We start from the raw sequence: 19,043 nt of genomic DNA, 5'->3' as shown, positions 1-19,043 counted from the left end.
AGGGCAAAAAAGGAGGTGTACAAACAGTGGAAGCAAGGGGCTATCACCAAGGAGGATTACACCTCCATTGCTTGGGACTGCAGGGAGGCGGTGAGGAAGGTCAAGGCAGAGATGGAGCTAGGGCTAGTGACCAGAATTAAGGATAATAAAAAGTCCTTTTTCAAATACATAGGCAATAAGAAGAAGGCACCTGGTAACATGGAGCCCCTACAGGATAGGCTTGGCAATCTGGTGATTGCAGCAAATGAGAAAGCTGACCACTTTAACGAATTCTTTGCCTCCATATTCCTGAACAGGGACTGGGACATCTCCCCTACTAGAACTGTGGATGGACCCAGGGGAGGCACCACCATACCTAGTGTCAGGGATGACCTAGTTAGGGAGCTTTTGTTGGGGCTGGACATGTTTAAATCAGTAGGTCCAGATGCTCTTCACCTGAGGGTACTGAGGGAATTGGCAGGGGTCATAGTGGGGCCCCTGGCACGACTCTATGAGCATTCGTGGGGCACTTACCAGGTACCAGAGGATTGGAAAAGAGCCAATGTGGTCCCCATTTACAAGAAGGGGAGAAAGGAGGACCCCAGCAATTATAGGCCCGTCAGTCTTACCTCGGTCCTTGGGAAGGCCTTTGAGAAAATTATCAAGGAGCACATTGGCAAGGGCCCAGCAGGGGCAATCAACATGGGTTCATTGAGGGCAGGTCCTGCCTGACTAACCTGGTTTCCTTTTATGATGGGGTCACAAAGTCCCTGGATGAGGGTGTCAGGGTGGATGTCGTCTTCCTGAACTTTAAGAAGGTCTTTGATACGGTTTCCCACCACATTCTCTTAAAAAACTTGGTGACTGTGGCATTGATGCCTACACAGTCAGATGGGTGGCAAATTGGCTAGATGGTTGCACCCAGAGAGTGGTGGTGGACGGGTCATTTTTGACCCTGAGGGGTGTGGGCAGTAGAGTCCCCCAGGGCTTGGCCTTGGGGCCTGTACTGTTCAACCTCTTTATCAATGATCTGGATGTGGGTGTGGAATGCGTGCTGTCCAAATTCGCTGACGACACTAAGTTGTGGGGCGAGGTGTGCATGCTGGAGGGGAGGGACAGAATCCAGCTAGATCTAGACAGGTTATAGAGGTGGGTGGATGAGAATAGGGTGGAATTCAACGCAGACAAGTGCAGGGTGCTGCATCTAGGGAGAAGGAACCAGCAACACACCTATAGGCTGGGGAACACCCCTCTTGTCAACAAGGTGGCAGAAAGGGATCTTGGAGTCATTGTTGACTCCAGGATGAACATGAGCCGCCAATGTGAGGAAGCGGTCAGTAAGGCTAACTGCACCTTGTCGTGCATCTACAGATGCATCACAAGCAGGTCCAGGAAGGTGATCCTTCCCCTCTATGCGACACTGGTCAGGCCGCAGTTGGAGTACTGCATCCAGTTCTGGGTGCCGCACTTCAGGAGGGATGTGACTAGCACTGAGAGGGCAGGAATTGGGGCAGGCTCTGTTCCCCCAGGCACCACCGGGGGTTACTAGGAATAATGGCCACGAATTGTTAGAGAGAAGGTTCAGGCTGGACGTCAGGAGACATTACTTCACAGTTAGGGCTGCCAGGCTCTGGAATAGGCTCCCAAGAGAGGTGGTGCTCTCTCCTACCTTGGGTGTCTTCAAGAGGAGGCTGGACAGATATTTGGCTGGGGTGACATGACCCCGGCACCCGTTCCTGCCCAGGGCAGGGGGTTGGACCTGATGATCAGTTTAGGTCTCTTCTGACCCTAAGTACTATGATACTATGAACTCATTCCCATCTCTGTGGGCACATCTACACATTCATTACTGCACCAGAATTACGGCGCATTAGGTTTAATACCTATAATAAAAGGTACTAACTTAATGCACTGTAATCGGTGTTACTACATATTAGTGCAGATAAATGGTTTTTTTGTGATGTTAAGGGGTATAGGTTGTAGCTGTGTTGGTCTAAGGACATAGGCAGACAAGGTTCTTTAGGTAAATCTGATATCTTTTATTAAACCAACTCAAATAGGTGGAAAAAGCTGGAAGCTCTCTCAGCTTGACGAAGGGTGTTTGTGAACAAAAGCTTGCAAAGAAGAATTTTTTCCAACTATTTGAGTTAGTCTAATAAAAGGTATCAGATTTACCCAAAGAACCTTGTCTGTCTTGTAATGCATTAGCATTATTTTTGCCAGACGCAAAATGCGCAGTAGAATTAGTCTTCTGTGCATTAAGCATCTTGGGTAGGACGCGCCCAGTGTGTAGGAGAGCAATGTGACACTAGTGTGTTGAACCTTTGCTCTGGGCCAACGCCCGTATGGAAGCATAGAAGGAAAAAGTTATCAGAAAAAGGCAACAGATTAAATAAGATGAGCAAGAAGCACTATCAGTGAAGTGGCACTAAGCAGGACATAGGACGCTGTCACAGGAAGCCAGAGGCTCCTGTTATTTTAAGTGCGTAAGAGCAGCCTGGCCTTGGTTAGGAAGCCCAGGAGGCTGTCACAAGAGATGGAGCCAGGGCCTGGAGTTAGAGAGGGTGAAAACAGGGACAAGACCCAGAAGCCAAGGTCTGGAGCAGTGGACCTGGGCTCAGGGGTACAGCCAAAGTAAAAGGGCTAAGGCTTAAAAGGCTGAAGCCCCAACAAAGGCTTGAGGCCCTGAATGGCCAAGTGTTGCCCTGAGGCCGGGGGGGCCCTCTGCATTGATACTGAGTGACACGTGCAAGGCAGGGATATGGCCCGGAGGGTGGCAGGAGGCCATGCTTACTGCCCATAAGGCAACTTGTCCCCTGGGGCATGGAAAGGGCTAGGAGGGACATGATTTAGTGCCTGTGGGGTAAGACTGGTGCTAGCTAGGCATGTGAAGCAATAAATCGTTGATGTGAATGCAGGCTCGCTCCAGACCCTGGGGCAGCCCTCTTAAGAAATATAATATCCATCAAGACATGGCAAGTGGGGTAGAAAAGGGAGGCTGAGCTGACGTGGGGCAGGAGTCACTTGGCCACCAGGGAGTGTCACAGCCACCCCTGCGGCATGGTCCTGTTACAGATCTGTCTAGCATTTGAAAGAACATATAAACCCTGTTTTTAACTCTGCCACTTTCTGAATGCAGGCGGAGATGAGGATTAAGAGTATATAGAAACATGGGGCTGGAAGGGACCACTTGAGCCATTAACCGCAAACCGTTGCCATCCTAAGCACCTGTACAATAGACACTAACATCAAAAGAGACCAGGAAAACACCCAATCAAGGTCCTGCTGCATACAGGTTACAAGTTACAAACATCTAGGTTCTTTAGGAAGGAAGCCCACAGGCTTAAAAAAAACTACACCATGTCACAGGAAGGGGGCAGAGGAGACCAATGTCATGGGCCTCTGCAATACCAAGGAATTTGTTAGGTAAAACCAGGTCAGATAACAGAGCTCTCTCTTCTACAAAGCAAAAGGCAAACCACAGCAGGCCTTGCCAACTTGGCTTGGGGAAATTTCTTTCCTGACCCCAAATTTGGCAATCAGTTGAAACCTAACTATGCAAATGACTCACCAGACAAGCCTCTGAGTGTTTTCAGTTTCCCCAGGAACACCAGCATCCCCAAGGCAACCTCCAGTTTAAAGAGAACTTCCTCCAAGGAAAGGGAAAGCCGTTTTTAGACATAATAATGCAAGAGGTTTCAAACTCAAAGCAAAAGATTAATGGAAATATGCCAGATCCAGATCCCCAACTAGCATAAATCAGCCCAGGTTTTTTGACTGCCAAGGCATTGTACTGGCCTCTGGAACAAACACAGGTTCGAGTAATGAGAGAGACGAGTAGGCCTGGCTCATTGAAAAAATAAAGCTCAAGAAGTGTGCTCTAAAAACCCTAGAGTATGTCCTGACGTTTCTCTGTATTTCCTGAAAACAGCCCTGGCATGATTCATTTTATGCAATCTGGAAGAAAAAAGGTTAAACCCTGCTTTGCCTCCCTGACCTGGATGACACAGCAAAGCAACCCCACCCAAGAATTTTCTTTGCCTCATCCTGCGATGAAGCAGTAGATATATCTGCATAGCTGTCAGGTATATATCATGGCTACTTGGTCAGCAAAGTCTGCCCTGAAATGGGCAGGTGGTGCAGTCTGCTCAGGCACAGGGCTGGTCTGCTTCTGTTCAGTAGTGAATGCACTATGTTGTGCTAATGGCATTTCAGGTTAAAAGGCTTCTGCTTTGCTTTTGAAAGAGAAACACAAAAATCATAAATAGACTCTAGTAGGTCAGCTAGAAAAAATCATATCTCTCAAAGCAACAGAGATGCGTCAGTCATAGTTTAATCCTAGATGTTTCAAGAGACTCCATAGTGATACTTGCTGCTAACAGAGCACTGAGCCACTGAGGCACAGTAACATCTGCTTAACTTTAAGTGTATAAGTAGACCCATTGTTTTCAACGAGCTTGAACAAGAGCTTTGCTGAATCAGAGGTTGAGCAAACAATGATATAATCCTGAAGGGAGGGAGCATGAGAGTAGCACCGATTGCTTATAGACCAGGAATGGTACAAGGTTTATGACAAGTGACTCCCCACATGTGAACTGCTGGCCTGCACCTCAGTCTCAGTCCCTAAATCTAAGCTTTCACTACAGAAAATATTCTAAAAGCATCCTACTGTTTCTGACATCCATTACTCACCCCAGTGTTAGCAATATGAGGAATCCTGTGTTAACCACCACTCTAAGCACTGAGGTCCCAGAACAGGAAAACACCTCTCTTCACAAAGGCCCTTAAGTACATGCCTGAAGCTAAGCATATGCAGTTTATGAAAGAGATTATATGATATACTTGCTTGTGATAGCAAAGAACTGGACAAAGTGACCCAGGAAGTCGCTTCCAGCTCTATGTTCCTAAGTAACATGAACAATGCGTGCCCCTGGCGGCTGGGGGGGCACAATGGTGGCGGGGGCGTGGCGGCAGTAAGCGGGAGCTCCCGCAGACGCCGCTGGCACTGTCAGCGTTGGAGGGGCAGGGGGTGGAAAGGGGTCAGCAACCACCCACAGATGCCACCGGCAGCGGCAGCCGGTGGGGATCGCTGACTGCCCGCAGATGCCACCAGTGGTGTCAGTGGCGGGAGGGGGAGGTGGTGAGCAGTGACCACCCACAGGCGCTACTGACAGTGTTGGCAGCACCTTTTTGTAAGAGGTGTGCTGCCACACTCAGGGGGTGCACGTGTACCCGCATGCACCCCCTATGCATTGCCGCTGCTAAGCAAACAGAAATTAGTTAGTGAATAAATGATTAATTAACTCTACTCTGAAAAGGTGTAACTGGCACAAAGCTTAGATTTAGCAGACAGGCGATTTCAGTTTGTGGATAAAGTGCTTTAGGGTTGTTAGTAGGGCTGTGTGAAACAGCACCGTTTCATTTCGACTTCCGTTTCGCCGTTTTGATGGGACAGTGTATGTTTTGAGTTTTGTTTCATTTTGAAGCACTATTGTTTTGTTTCGTCAAAACTGTTTCACTGTTTCAACGTTTCGCCCATAGGCTATAATGGGGAAGCACAAAACTGCCTATAACTTTGTCACTTCTTGTCTGAAATGAAACCTGCAGGGATGGTAGCCCCTGCTGAGGCCATGAAGCCTGACAAGTTTCAAGGAGATAAGTGCAGGAGTTTCTGGGAAACTGCACCTCAAGCTGCTGACAAGCAAAACTTGTGACGTGTATGACTGTGTGTTAAGGTTAGCTCTCACTGGTGCTGGGGCCTCTACACCACACGGTAGTGTGCTCCAATGAGGCCTCCTCCTCCCCTACAGCCTCATCCTGGTCCACCACTTTAAATAACAACAGGTAGTAACTAAGTAAGCAGCACAGTAGCATCAGCAGCATCTCAGGCAGCCAAACTGTCACAGATTAGAGACTTTCTTTCATTCCCAGCAGGAGCTGCTTCTCCAGCACCTGCCAGGGAACTCTCCCTGCCAGCCGCAGCCCTGGGGCTTAGATGTGCCCAGGACACTGCGTCCTTCAGTCAGGTGCTAGGGGTGTTGGTCTAAGGACATGGCACTGGCAGACAAGGTTCTTTGGGTCAATCTGGTATCTTTTAGTAGACCAACTAAATAGTTAGAGAAATATATCTTAGCAAGGTTTCAGGTTGAAAAACTCTTTGTCAGGCTGAGAAAACACCTGCAGTTGGTGTGTGTGCTGTTCCTGGATGGAAGGTATAATAAAGAAGCCAGAGGCTGGCGTGCAATGCAGGCAAGAAAGCCAGTCAGTGAAAATGGAAATGGAGGTGTCAGGGGGTGAAGGATGGGCTGGGGTGGGGGGAAAGGGGAGGTAGCAGCGCAGGTAGAAGTGGAGAGGTACCTGGGGAGTCAGATGTCCGGCAGGTTGTAGTGTGTCAGAATTCCACTGTCTATATTGAGTCCGTGAGTTTCTGTACGTAGGAGGTTGACGAAGTGCAGTTCATAGGCTCATCTGTTAAAAGTGGTTTGTAAATTCAAACAAACACTGAACCTCACTAACTTCATCACCAGAAGCCAAATTCCTGCAGCCCAAAACATACTGAATGGATCCAAGCCAGGCCATGACAAGGTATGCAAAACCTGCTAACAATATTTCCAGTATGGAGATATCGTCACAATACTGGACACAATACATATCTCCCTGATGGAAGATACATAGGAGACACCAAGCAACAACTGCGCACCAGAATGAGCGCGTACCGGAAATTTATCAAGGACAAGAACAGAACACCACCCGTCTCCAAACTCTCAGGCCTGATCCTCAAAGGGGATTTACAAACCACTTTTCACTTTCCAAATGAGCCCCCTTTCTTCCTTCTCTGCCTCAGGGGGCCGTTCCGGCTGGCGTCTGGCAACACCTCTGTCCCCACCCCTGCAGCAGCAAGCGGGGAGCGCCAGGCAGACCCTGGCCTGGGTCTGTGCTGGTGGAAAAGGTAGGGGGAAATTAAACTTCCTCCCTAGCCAGTTCACTTGAGGCTACTGCCGGGGCTGGCCACATCCCTGCCACTGGAGCAGCAAGCGGAGAAATGCCTGGCAGGAGTTGCCTGTCAGACCCTGCTGGGGTCCATGCTGGTGGGACAGGGGCGGGAGGGGAGAATAAACCTCTTCCCTGCCCCCTTAAAGGGACTGGTGTCTGGCCAGCCCCCTACCCCTGCCCGCCCCTGCCCAGCCCTGCTGCGGCTAGGGAGCAGAGGTGTGGGGTCAGCCCTGCTCTGCTGGAGCAGACAGCACAGCCCCTCCCAGGGCTGTAGAGCATGCCGGGATGCTGCAGGACTCTGGTTTAAGTTAAATCGTGAAGGGGTCTGGGATAGACATTGCGTAAACCGGTTTGAGCTCAATCAGTTAAGCCTGATACTACATTCAACTAGGTTGATCTCAAACTGGTTTCAGCCATTTTGAAACTGGTTTATGTGCACTGAACGTATGTTCTGTTACAGGTTTAAACCAGGTTCTGATCACTTAAACTAGTTCATGTGTAATGTCTGTCCTTAGCCCCTGTCTACATTTAGCGCTTCCTATGCTAATGGCAAATAAGGATGAACCATTATGATGAGCAACAGTGGGAATTTTTTGTTGACAAACAATCCTTGTGCAATGAATCTGTGTGTCCTGCACGTTCTCTGCGTCACTCCTTGGTGCCCCACGTAAAGATCAAGTGGCATGTTCATATGCTCTGAGATTGCTAATGCGTCTGACAACACCACTGTCCCTGCTCCTGCAGCAGCAAGGGGGGAGTGCCAGGCAGACCCTGGCTTGATATAGTTTTTAGAAAATGGACAGGGAAAGTGCCAATAATGTTAAAAGAACGTCTAAGTTCTGGAAAATGTGAAGATGTTCATATAACATAAAAAAGCTGGGGTCATCTAAACACAGCCCTCTTTCCTGCCTATGCAGGGGGTCGGACTCGATGATCTATTGAGGTCCCTTCCGACCCTAACATCTATGAATCTACGAAAAACATAGGGACTCTCCGTATGCCTGAAGGGTGTTTGTGCCCAAAAGCTTGCAAAGAACCATTTTTCCAACTATTTAGTTGGTCTAATAAAAGATATCACATCTACCCAAAGAACCTGTCTTCATATAACAAAGGGATTTTTTTCTGCATTCTTCTAATACTCTGTGCTATCCCAGCCCTGTGCCTTTCCCTGGTAGTTTCTGAACTAACTGTTTCCATATGTCTGTTTTGTAGAGGACTTGCATTTCTGGGCAGGTCTGTGTACATATTGTGGTCAAAACGATGGACATTTATTTTGGAGAGCCATGAAATGAATGGTCTGACAGTAAGTTAAGAATAGCTCCAAATCCAAAAATAGAAGAAACTACAGTCTGTTGCAGGGAATGAATAAACATACCAAGGGGGGAAAAAATTTAGAAGCCAGCCTTGTTTAACCCACCTTCCGGGTTTACCACTGCCTTTTCATCAGCTACTGGGCTCAGCTCAGACCTATCATCAGGGAAGGACCTTGGGATCCACCCTAAAGAGTAAAAACCACCCCCACACAGCCTGGCCACTTCCTATGCACCACAGCTGGGAAGTGAAGTCTAAATCCTCTTATTTGCACACAGTCTGATCTGATTCCAGGCAGATGAACAACTACAAATCCCAGCATGCTTGGGAGGATCACTGAGCGTAGGCATTGTCTCTGTTTCCTGCCAGAGATGGGAACTATAAAAGGCAGGCTGTTTCTTAAAAGTTTGACAGATTTGGATGCTGCTGCTGTTGGTGTCGCAGGGACAGAGGGTCCTGGAGAGCAGAGGGAGCACACGCGGTGAGTTTGGCTTTGTCTCAGCACTTGAATGCTTCTTTTGTAGCAGTTTGTAAAAAAGCGTGCTCTAAAAGGAGTGTCGGCTGCCCTGCTGGTCCATTTGCTTTCCTGTGCAGCCTTCTCAGGCGACATCCTCCGTGGGCTCATCTCAGTCTCCAGATACATGCTGGACAGCCCCGAGACTCGTTGGGAGGGTGAGGATGGGATTGGAAAGTGTATGTGTAAGGATACCAACCGGGAAATTAGCTAAATTTGGTTATCCAGAAGCCGTCAGATTTATTTTGGGGTGGGAGGCTGGGAAAACACGAGTCCAGCATAACGTTTGTGAGAGCCGAAGTTCATTTTCAGATACAAAGAGAGCTGTTCTGTCTTTAGCTCAGTGGCCAGCAGGTGAAGTGAGAGCCGCTTGTTTTGGTTTCACTTCTTTTTTGCTTTCAGTCTCAGTGATGAGACCCAGGTCGATCATGTAGGGCAGTGAGTCTCAACTACGGTGCTGCAACGTCTTGAGATTCTTTGAGACCCTTTCAAGGCTGCCATGGGACGCCCCGCAGTATTAGCACTGTGAGGTGTGTGAACACGATAAACCCAGAGATTTCAAATACAAATCTATAGTGTTAAAAACATTTTGACCTGCTGTGGTTTTTCTGAGTTCTTTGCAACAGAAAAGAGTCAACAAATGAGGGAAAGTTAAAAGCTAGCAGTTTCCCAGGGATGTCTCAAGTCTAAAAAGCTTGAGCACCCATGGTGTACGTGAATATTACAGGAAACCTTTCACTGCCCAGCAAGCTAGTTTCCCATGCTTGTTGTCCATCCCTTCACAATGCTATTCCTTCTCTGTTCTGATGGGAATTCCCTTTCAAATGCATTATGTAGGCCTAGGATAGAGACAGAGAGATCCGATTGCAAATCAGCATCTCCCTCAACAGCCTCCCGTTCTGATGCAGTCTGAGTACTGGCAGATCTTCCACATGACTGTTATGTGCTACAGTGGTGTGTAAGGGCTTTAAGGGTTAAGCTGTCTCAGAGAGGCTATGTCTATACTGTGCCCTTGGCTCTCTCTTTGGAAAGGATGCTGTCAAGCACACACCAGCCACCCACTCCTTGCATGCATCAAATCTAAATGTGCACGGTGATCCCAGTTCAGGGGTACTCCCCCACTCCATGTTTGCTCTAGAGATGTTCATCTCTAGTAGGCTTGAAAGCAGCTGTTGGGGCATCTCTGGTGCAGCTTCACCACTACAGTTCTAGATTTGGCAGGTAGAAATGGGAGCAGGTGAGTGGGCTGTGCTTGAACATACCCCTTCCCCCACACACAGCCCTGGGGATGCGGGGCTGACATTTCCAGAGAGTCCAGGCACGGCCCCATGAATCTCTCACTGCTCTGTCCAGCTGGAATAAATGGTAAAAGAAAATCTCTTGCAAGCACAGTAACTCCCTGAATACCACATGGTCAAGTCAAGTCAGTCCCGAGGCTGCTGCAACTGTTGGCACCTTAAATGCTGTAACAACCCTCCTCCACTCCTCCCTGTGTTTGGACACAGGTTGTAGACCCGGGCCTCGACCGATCCAGCATGAGGTTAGTTGAGTTGCTTTGCATCATTGGTGATTCTTTGGGCAAGGAGACCTACTGGCACCCATCTCCTCTCCAGGTATTGATGGCTGTTGGCTCACAGGAAGCATATCTGCCCTTTGACAGGTCTTGTTTTTAGTCCTACTGGGTGTCCACACATCCTCTTTACCCAGGCTAGCCCAGGTGTGGGTGCTGGCTTAGTCACCGACAACATAACCATGGAACAGGTTGTATTGGTTCACATGGTACCAGACAGTAGACCAAGAGAGGCCTGGCCTGACAGGGGTGCACCGCATGGTACCAGGAGGGGAAAAAAGCCTGAGTGGAAGAACGATAGAGCAAGTAAAAGTCCTAGTAAAGCCAAACCTCTGGCATGCTGGAAAGTACGATCAGTTGAAGCAGTCCTTCGTTCTATAGGCAATGGGTGCCAGCCAAAGGAGGACAGTCAGAACATGACTTGACTTGGGCCAGTTGCTGGTCCTATAGCCCTTGCTGCGTTGAGCAGACTTCAGTTAACTCGGACAGAGGAGGCTTTCTGTGAAACCGTATTAAAGAAGTTTGATGAGCACTGCACTCCATATTAAAAGAAAAAGTTTTGAAAGACATGTTCTTAAGCAGAAAGGACAAATAAGGTGAAACCACAGAAATTTGTAACTGGTTTGAGGCTGAAGAACCAATCTTGCAATTTGGAAGGGAGTGGGGAGCTGACTGAGTCCCTGGTAATAAACCAGACGGTGACTTGGATCTGAGACAAAATTACTGAGAGAGAGGCTGCTGGGACATTGATCTGCCCAGCAACAAAAGTCGCTCCGTCTAGAATTAAGCCGATATAGGGTGAACCATGCTTGTGACACTATGGACATGACAGAGAAAGCAAAATGGTACAAGAAATGACACACAGCTGCCATAAAGACAAGAGGAGTTTGGAGCTGGAGACCAGGAAAAACAGCACATGGAGCTACACAACACAAGCCAAGACAATGCTTGGCAATGTGCGAAAAGGTGCAAGAACTGCAATGGATTACAGCACTTTGTTTGAGTTTGCAAGCACCAGCAGAATGTGCACAATGAGGACAAAGAAGACACTGACAGCACAATAACCTCAGATAAATTCTTCATAGGGATAGTGGACAATGGAGCAGCAGATGTTTAGACTATCCATGTAAAAGCAACTGGCACATTTATGAACTTAAGTTGGACACAAGTACACAAACCAGTGCTCTGCCAGAAAGAGAGAGACTATTCTGTGTGGCCGCTGCAGACAAGACAAGGATCAACAATCTTAAATTGGGAAATTTAGATTAGACATTAGGAAAATCTTTCTCATTACGAGGGTGATTAAGTGACAGAGCTCGCTGCCTCCAGAGTTTGTAGAATCTCCATCCTTGGTAGTTTTTAAGAGCAGTTTAGACAAACATTCATCTAGGATGGTTTAGACAGAGATGATCTTGCCCTGCTCTAGACCGTGCCTAACTAGATAATCTGCTGAGGTCCCTTCCAGTCCTATTTGTCTGTGGTTTAGAAATAAAAGTTAACAGTTGAAGATCCTTCAGGGACTGAAAAATCTAAGAAAAGAACAAGAGACATTTTATAGTAGCATTAAATGAACAACAACACAAAGGAAAAACTTAAGCTTTGTCACTTGCCAAGAATACATGCCAAGACAAGTGAAAGGGCCCATCCTAGTGGCATAAGAGAAAATGGTCCCCTGAGGCAAAACAGGCAAAAGGTTATGTTGGCTGGAATAAAGCTCTGTATATGTTTTAAACCAGGGATGCTCAACCCCCAGCCTGCAAGCCAAATGCAGCCAACGGACCCTTGGAATATGGCCCGCAGGGCTCTTCACGGACCGAGAAATTTGGCAGCGGGAGAGCAGTGGCAGTACTGCCACAACTCCTTGCTGCCAAAATCCCAAACACCATAGGGAGAGCAGAGCTGGGCCACAAGCCGCCTACTGCACAGCCAGATTGGGGTTGGGCCATGCCCCCTGCTTCCCACAGAGTTAGTCTATGCATCCCTCCCCCACAGGGTTGGACTGGGACCAGGTCATGCCCCCCTCACCCCACGTGGCTGGATCAGGGTTGGGCTGCCCACCTCTGCATGGCCACATGGGGCCCTGCTGCACCTGCCCTAGGTACCAGATTGGGTCTACTGGCTGGATCTGGCCCATGGAGGGAGGGATTGGGCACTGGCCATTAGGCCTGCTGGCCAAAAAGGTTGAGCACTACTCTTCTAAACTAGCCTGACTTCCCTGAGATAGTCTGACTAGTTTGTATAATCCCCAGTTCAACAAGCTGCTGGAAAACCTACTAATATAATAAGGCAAATCCTGAAAAAACTTGTATAGTCAGATGCACATTCACCTCATTTAACTTACAGAAGAGCACCAACAGAGAAGGGGATGTCATCTGCTGCTGTTTTGTTTAACTGACGGCTGATCGTAAGATTGCCTGCACTGTTAGGCTGGGGACAGAAGTTACGCATAAACCGGTTTAAGTGATCAAAAACTGGTTTAAACCTATAACAGAGCAGAAGTTCAGTGCACATAAACCAGTTTCAAAATGGCTGAAACTGGTTTAAGATAAACCTGGCTGAATGTAGTATCAGACTTAACTTATTGAGGTGACACCGGTTTATGGAACTTCTGTCCCAGACCCCTTCCTGATTTAAGTGAAATCAGAGTCCCCCAGCATCCCAGCATGATTTGCAGCCCTGGGCTGGGCTGTGCTGTCTGCTCCAGAGAGCAAGGCTGGCCCCGCCCCTCTGCTCTGTAGCCGGAGCAGGGGCATGGCCAGACACCAGCCGGCATGGCCCCCTAAGATGAAGGGGACTGGGAAGTACAGTACAAAATCAGCAGGTGTACTAAGCCAAAGATCCTTCAACCCTGGTGAGTTGTGTTTTGGGGCCTGTCATCTAGCATTTGCCCAGCAAGGGTGGACCTTCAGCATCCTGGAGGTGAGGTATATTCACAAACAGACATTCAGCATGTAATTCCAGGAGTCTCCCAAGCTCATAGACCACTGCATTTAAATCCCCAAAATACAGTCTTTTCTCTTAATCTACACTCCCTTTCTTCTGCTATAGTCCAGAGAAAGACCAGCTATCTGTGCACTCCCTATCCAAATTCATGGAACCCCACATTTGGCTCTATCTTGGTGTCTACAGATCTAAGTAACCATGACTTTGGCTGGTCTGGGAGTTACCTGACTTGTGTTAACTATAGTTACTGACAGTGTTGGCTATAGGTGTCACTGACATAGATTAATGTACGTATCTCAACTATTACTGAATTTAGCAGAGTCTGGACTTTGCCTCTGTTTTTACTACCCAGGTTGAGTTAACGGGTCTATTTTAAATAGTTTCACCGCAAAGTTTAATACTGTAATTAAATACATATGTATTCCATTTATGAAAGCAGCTGTTTACGCAATTAGTTAATTTCCTCAGGATTGCTTAAGCACTATACTAGTAACTTCCCTTTTGTTGAAAGACCAGCTTTTTGTACCAGATGCTTTGGGTCAAATTTTGTCCTGGTATTCGCTAAGTGGATTTTGAAGTGTGTTAATCAAAGAACTTTGCCCTTTGAGTCAAATGCACTGAACACCCACCTAGGCTCTTACATAGCACCAGTGAAACCCATTGAGTTAGGGAAGTATTGTGCATTTTTTACAACTGGTTAGTGAAGTACAAAGGGATTAAGTGATTTCCTCAGGAAAACAACAGGAGTCTGTGGCAGAGAGGAACTGGACCTGGAATTCTCTGGTCCCATTTTCCAGAAAAACCTTCACTCCAAGACTTTCACTGATCATTAGCCCTAAATAGGCACTATGCACAGAGAGCAGACATGGAAGAGGTCAATTGTTTATTCGTACCACAACTTCTTTTTTTCTGACCAGTTTTGGAGATTAGTTCTAGCACTAATTACTTACTTTCTGTAATTAACTAGTCCTTCAAAAACATCAAAAGCTGGTATGGGCTGAATAGCAGTCTGTTTCATAAATCTAATAATGGCCAGATTAAATTGGAATGGTTTATCTTGTATTCCTACTGCTGGACTGTTGGTTACAACTTGCAAACACCTGGTTAATGACAAGAATCTGTGACAAAAAATATGTGACAAATCTGTTTCATCTCCTGTGACAAAAATACTTATCTGTGTTGCATCAGTCCAGTAACTTATTTTCCCTTGTTTGAGGTTGGAGATAGAAGATGGCAAAGGCTGACGGCACAATTATCAACACCAACGTGAAACAGGTAAAAACAAAACCAAAAAACCCCCCATTTGATTTAACATGTTAAAGTCCGTATTTCAACAATTTAATTTCAGGGCAACGTTCCAAAATTCTTAGGTTTCCAGATGAGCACAGTCCAATCTTCTAAGCACTGAGCTGGGAGCTAAAAAGTGCAGCTCTTAGTGAACCTTATAGGATCTCTGTGTTGGAAATGGTGAAAGGATTGAACCCTAGATGCAAAAGAGTGGGTGAGACTTGACTCATTTGCAGAAACTTCCCTTTGCAGTGGCTGAGCTGAGCACTCTTAAGAGCATGCGTCAATTAAAAAATACTATACTATTATTGACTTTTTATTATTCTTGCAAGGCTGGGGCTGAGCTTACAAGAGTGGGGCCTAAATGCCAGTGAAGTGAGTATCAGTAACAGATAGTGTAGCTGGACCACAATGACAACACACATCACTAGATGTTTGTAAAGCATGTGCCATGTCTGTTGGAATCTACAGCTCTGCAAGGATAATGTCCCCAGGTCTGCCAAAACTAGGGAGTGCCTCAAATTTAGGCAGTCCCCAGACAGACAGCAGCTCTTGTCACTCTTGGCAGCTGAGTTGGGGGTCACATTGTTTCCAACCTGTCTGTCTGTCTTCCCTGGTTTGAGGGGTAAGCAGTAAATACTATGGGTGTTCACTGCATCTGCATCTCCCTCATTTCTGCAAAGCCAGTAGTAATCAAGTATGCAGCTGCTATGCTGAGGCTTAAATCTGAACTCATCCTGGTCAACACATGTGTGTAATAAGTGAGCTGTTTATGAAATAAGTGTCCTAGTCCATGTCCATTCCTGTCTAGTCTCACCTCAGAGAACTGCTTCACTCATCAGGTATCTTGCAGTTGACACCAACTTAGTCGCAGCTGCTGTGATAGACAAGACTTAAATGTACACGGATGCCCTCAACATCTAGGCTCTGAAAGGGGGACTCCAGTAGCTGGAGACATACTGTAGTGACATTCAGGGGTAACCTGTAGTAACTGTGATACCGGTGGACCAAAGATGGCTGGAAAAAGAGATCAATGGCTCTGGCTTTTCCAGACTTTTTTTTTTTTCCTCTGAACTGCCTCTTGCCTAGGATGACTGGTTGGCTGTGGTGGGAGAGAGGGAAGTTGGATGAATAGGGGCTAATGTAGAGGCAAGGCAGAGAGGGAGAAAATTGCTGCAGTGTCTAATACCTTGAGTCACCAATGCCAGTAGGGTATCATTCTTATGCAGTTGCTTGGGCGGTTTTGTTTAAGAGCCCAAGATGTAAGTGGGGAAAAATGTTTCCAGTTTATCACTGTGAGCTCCTTCTTAAATCCATTCCTTCTTTTTTGGCTCTCCCCTTCATAGAAAGACCCAAATGAGGCGCTGGTCATTGCTGTGACGACTAGAGCCATCTTCAGCCTAGAGGAGGAACATGAGCTGTTCCTGACAAAGGGCAAGGAGGAGTTTGTGAGGCATCAGCAAGCCAATCAGGATAAGCCCCTGGAGCAAGGTACAGCCTTCCCTTTCATTCAGGTGAGGCACCAGGAACAGACTTGGCTCTGATCAAGGGATGTGATACTTGGCTTGTGGTCTTTTGTTCTTTCAACCCTTGCAGTCTTTGCTTAACTCTGGGAGGGATTCTCCAATCACTCATGGGGAAGTATCAAATTCTCCTTTTACATAGGTAGGACACTTTACCCACAGTCAGGTTACCAGGCCAGCTGCTCTCATCAGACTAAGATGCTCCACCTTAGGTCTTAATGAGCATGAGGCGTGGTTTCTGCTGCCATCGAAGTGAAGCGATTTGCTCAGTGGCATGCCTGGCCTGGCTGTTTATAGAAATGAAGCTCTTTGCCATCATTTGCCATCATTTAGGCATTTATCTCTAAGTTATCTGTCTTTGTTTTCTTGGGGGATGAGGGGATACACTACTGACTCAGGAAGCCAGGCACTGCACAATGACTGACTGGCCAGCCTGGAAAGTGCTCAGGTGGGTTTCTAATTATTTAATGGTTAAGGTATACATAACAATTTCCCTGCCATACCCAGAATGACAAAGGGAAGTCTGTACACTGCAGGTGACACTAGTTTTTTTGCTGCAGTCTTCCTAGTAACTTTATCTAAAAAAGGAAAGTTTGCATTAACAAGAACACCAGCCTGAAGAAGTTTCTTCCTGAGAAAGGGCCTTTTACCAAAAACATGGAGGGAAGATGACACCATGGGACACCAGTGACTTCTGAAAGTAGGGAGGCAAGTTGCATGTATAGTATAATATGGATAAAACACAAAATAGCGCTGGTCTCCTCCTGGTTTCTACTCAGATGTAGAAGCCTCGGGAGTTGTCATTACCATTGCTGGTGGGATTTGTAGGTCTTGCAAGGCTGAAAAGAGGGCAAGGGTAAAGGGAGCTCTCTTTTCCACAGTGAACAAGAGTCTGGGGAGGGGACAAAGCATATTTGCTAGACTCCCTTGTATGATGAAGAGAGAAACTGTAGGAAAAAGGCAAGAGTCCCAACCCTGTCCTGTCAGTGGGCCTGAAACAGAGCTGAGGAAGAGGAATTTGAAGAAGTCAAAAGAGTCTAGGAAGAGGCTGAAAAGAAGACTGGCTGGGTAGAGGACCCCCAAAGGTGGGCTGTTTGTGGCAGACCAAGAGCAGCAGCCTTGAGAGTGGAAATGAAGCATGGGCAGCTGTCTGTCAGACCTGATACCTGCTTTGTTGAGGCCTTGAAGGTTTCAGATTGTGGCAGACCAGCAGAGTCAGTTGCATTGCTTTTGCATCCCCAGAGAGGAGAGAAGATTGACAGGACCTGGACAGGGGGCTTCGTCTCAGAGAGTGATAGTGGTGCAGTCGACTCTTACTGGTCCCAAAGGGGTAGATTTTTGGTTCGGGTTTAGCCAACAGGTTAAAGTACTCAAACCAAATTACTAAACACCTGCTCTCTGTTCAGGTTGGGATGTGACTACCAGACCCTAGGGACCACAGTGATTCAGCATATTCACTGACAGGATTGCTGTGCTGCCCTAGGGTAAAATCCCAGATAGAGGGCATAAGATAAAGCTATTCCTTCCACAAGTCTGTTCTTGTCTGAGGGAGCCACACATCATGCAGACAAACAAGGACATCTCCACTTGCCTGCATTAATACAACTTACATGCTCTCCAACCCTGGGAGGGATGTGTGCATGCATGTGTGAGCGTGCGCTCATGTATGCATGTGCACGTGTGTGTGATGCTGGAATTGTACGAGAGAAGATTGTGAGCACTTTTTTGTTTGTATGCAACTTGGAGAACAGTCACTATGGTGTCCCTTCTCTGTTTCTCCCAGGCAGTACAATATGTGAATCAGAAACTCCTGGAGAGAAACCCTGAGGAAAAGAGGCTTTTTGATGTCATTGTGCTCTCCAACAACAGCCCAGAGAGTGGTGTGCGCATTGTAAACAGTGCTAAGCAATATGGTAAGGAAGCCCCCTTCCCTCACTTTGATGCCAGCCCCCCTTCAGCGAACAGGGGAGTTATCTTCTCCTCCAAGGACTTCTGTGAAATCAAAGAAAGGAGATCCCAGTAGCCCAGAAGGGGAGACAGGACCTTTGACTTTTATGAAATATATCAATCTTATGATTAATAAGGGAAGGGAGTATAAGAATAGAATGATAGCACTGAACGTGGTAGTAAAGTGTATGGGATACTGTATTTGTCTGGAGAACGTCTGCCTCCTCGAGGAGGATGCTCGGGTGTGGAGTATGGTGGGTGTGAAGCCTTCACACTGTGAGGACACCATATAACAGTGGCAGTGCTGAAAGGATCAACCCATCATTGTGCAGAAGCAGTCAGGAAATAACAGTGTTTTGATACAGGGGGCCGATTGAGAAAGGGTACAGTGGCATGGCTGTAACCCTCTTTTTGACTACACAGCAGGAGCAGCAGATGGGGACTTTAAGTCCCTGAAGAAGGTAATAATTCCTTGGGACAGCAGTAGCAGGAGGTAAGGGAGGAGGGGAAAGAACATGCTTCTGAGCAAGGGTGGGGAATTCTTATCTGCTGTGGGGACTTAAAGTCCCCGACTACTGCTCCTGTGGCACTGTCTGCCTGCCCTGGTGGGAGGTGGGGAAGAGAGTGCAGGGTGTCTAGCCACCCCCGCAGCTCCAGTTGCTGCTTCTGCACCCTCCTTTGTAAAATCTTGGATCTGCTTCTAACATCAGGGGAACACTGCCTGGGTGCGCACATGGGCCATGGCAGCAGGAGGTCACTGGGCTAGTGCAGGGGGTTATCACATAATTCCTGTGGCAAGCTGGAAGGCCTCCCATGGGGAAGGCCAGCTACACTGGACCATACAACAGTGTGCCATATGCCTGAAGACTGTTGGGGGGAGTTCAGTTACTATGCAGTGCTCAGGCCCACTCACCTAGCAGCATCTCACCCAAATAGCATGAGACACTTGTGTGACCCAGTCTGAGTCACACTCTTT

At 47.4% G+C, this 19,043-nt stretch overlaps 1 protein-coding gene across 3 annotated transcripts in view; it reads left to right on the top strand.

The window, feature by feature from the left end:
- Positions 1-8,649: 8,649 nt before the first annotated feature.
- The window catches only part of LOC102368706 (cytosolic 5'-nucleotidase 1A-like), an 18,965-nt gene continuing 8,571 nt past the window's right edge, over positions 8,650-19,043 (top strand). The window contains exons 1-4 of one of the 3 annotated variants that reach the window (XM_025207901.1): positions 8,650-8,764; positions 14,527-14,585; positions 15,944-16,111; positions 17,904-18,033. In XM_025207901.1, the coding sequence (XP_025063686.1) occupies positions 14,541-14,585; positions 15,944-16,111; positions 17,904-18,033 (343 nt within the window). In that variant the 5' untranslated portion in view covers positions 8,650-8,764; positions 14,527-14,540. The remainder of the gene's footprint in view (positions 8,765-14,526; positions 14,586-15,943; positions 16,112-17,903; positions 18,034-19,043) is intronic. The other 2 variants (XM_025207903.1, XM_025207902.1) reach the window with 2 other exon arrangements.

This window comes from Alligator sinensis, unplaced genomic scaffold, assembly GCF_000455745.1.
Source record: "Alligator sinensis unplaced genomic scaffold, ASM45574v1 scaffold5_1, whole genome shotgun sequence".
Lineage (NCBI taxonomy): Eukaryota > Metazoa > Chordata > Crocodylia > Alligatoridae > Alligator > Alligator sinensis.
Note: the sequence above shows the minus strand (reverse complement) of the source record. Positions and strands in the feature narration are given on the sequence as shown.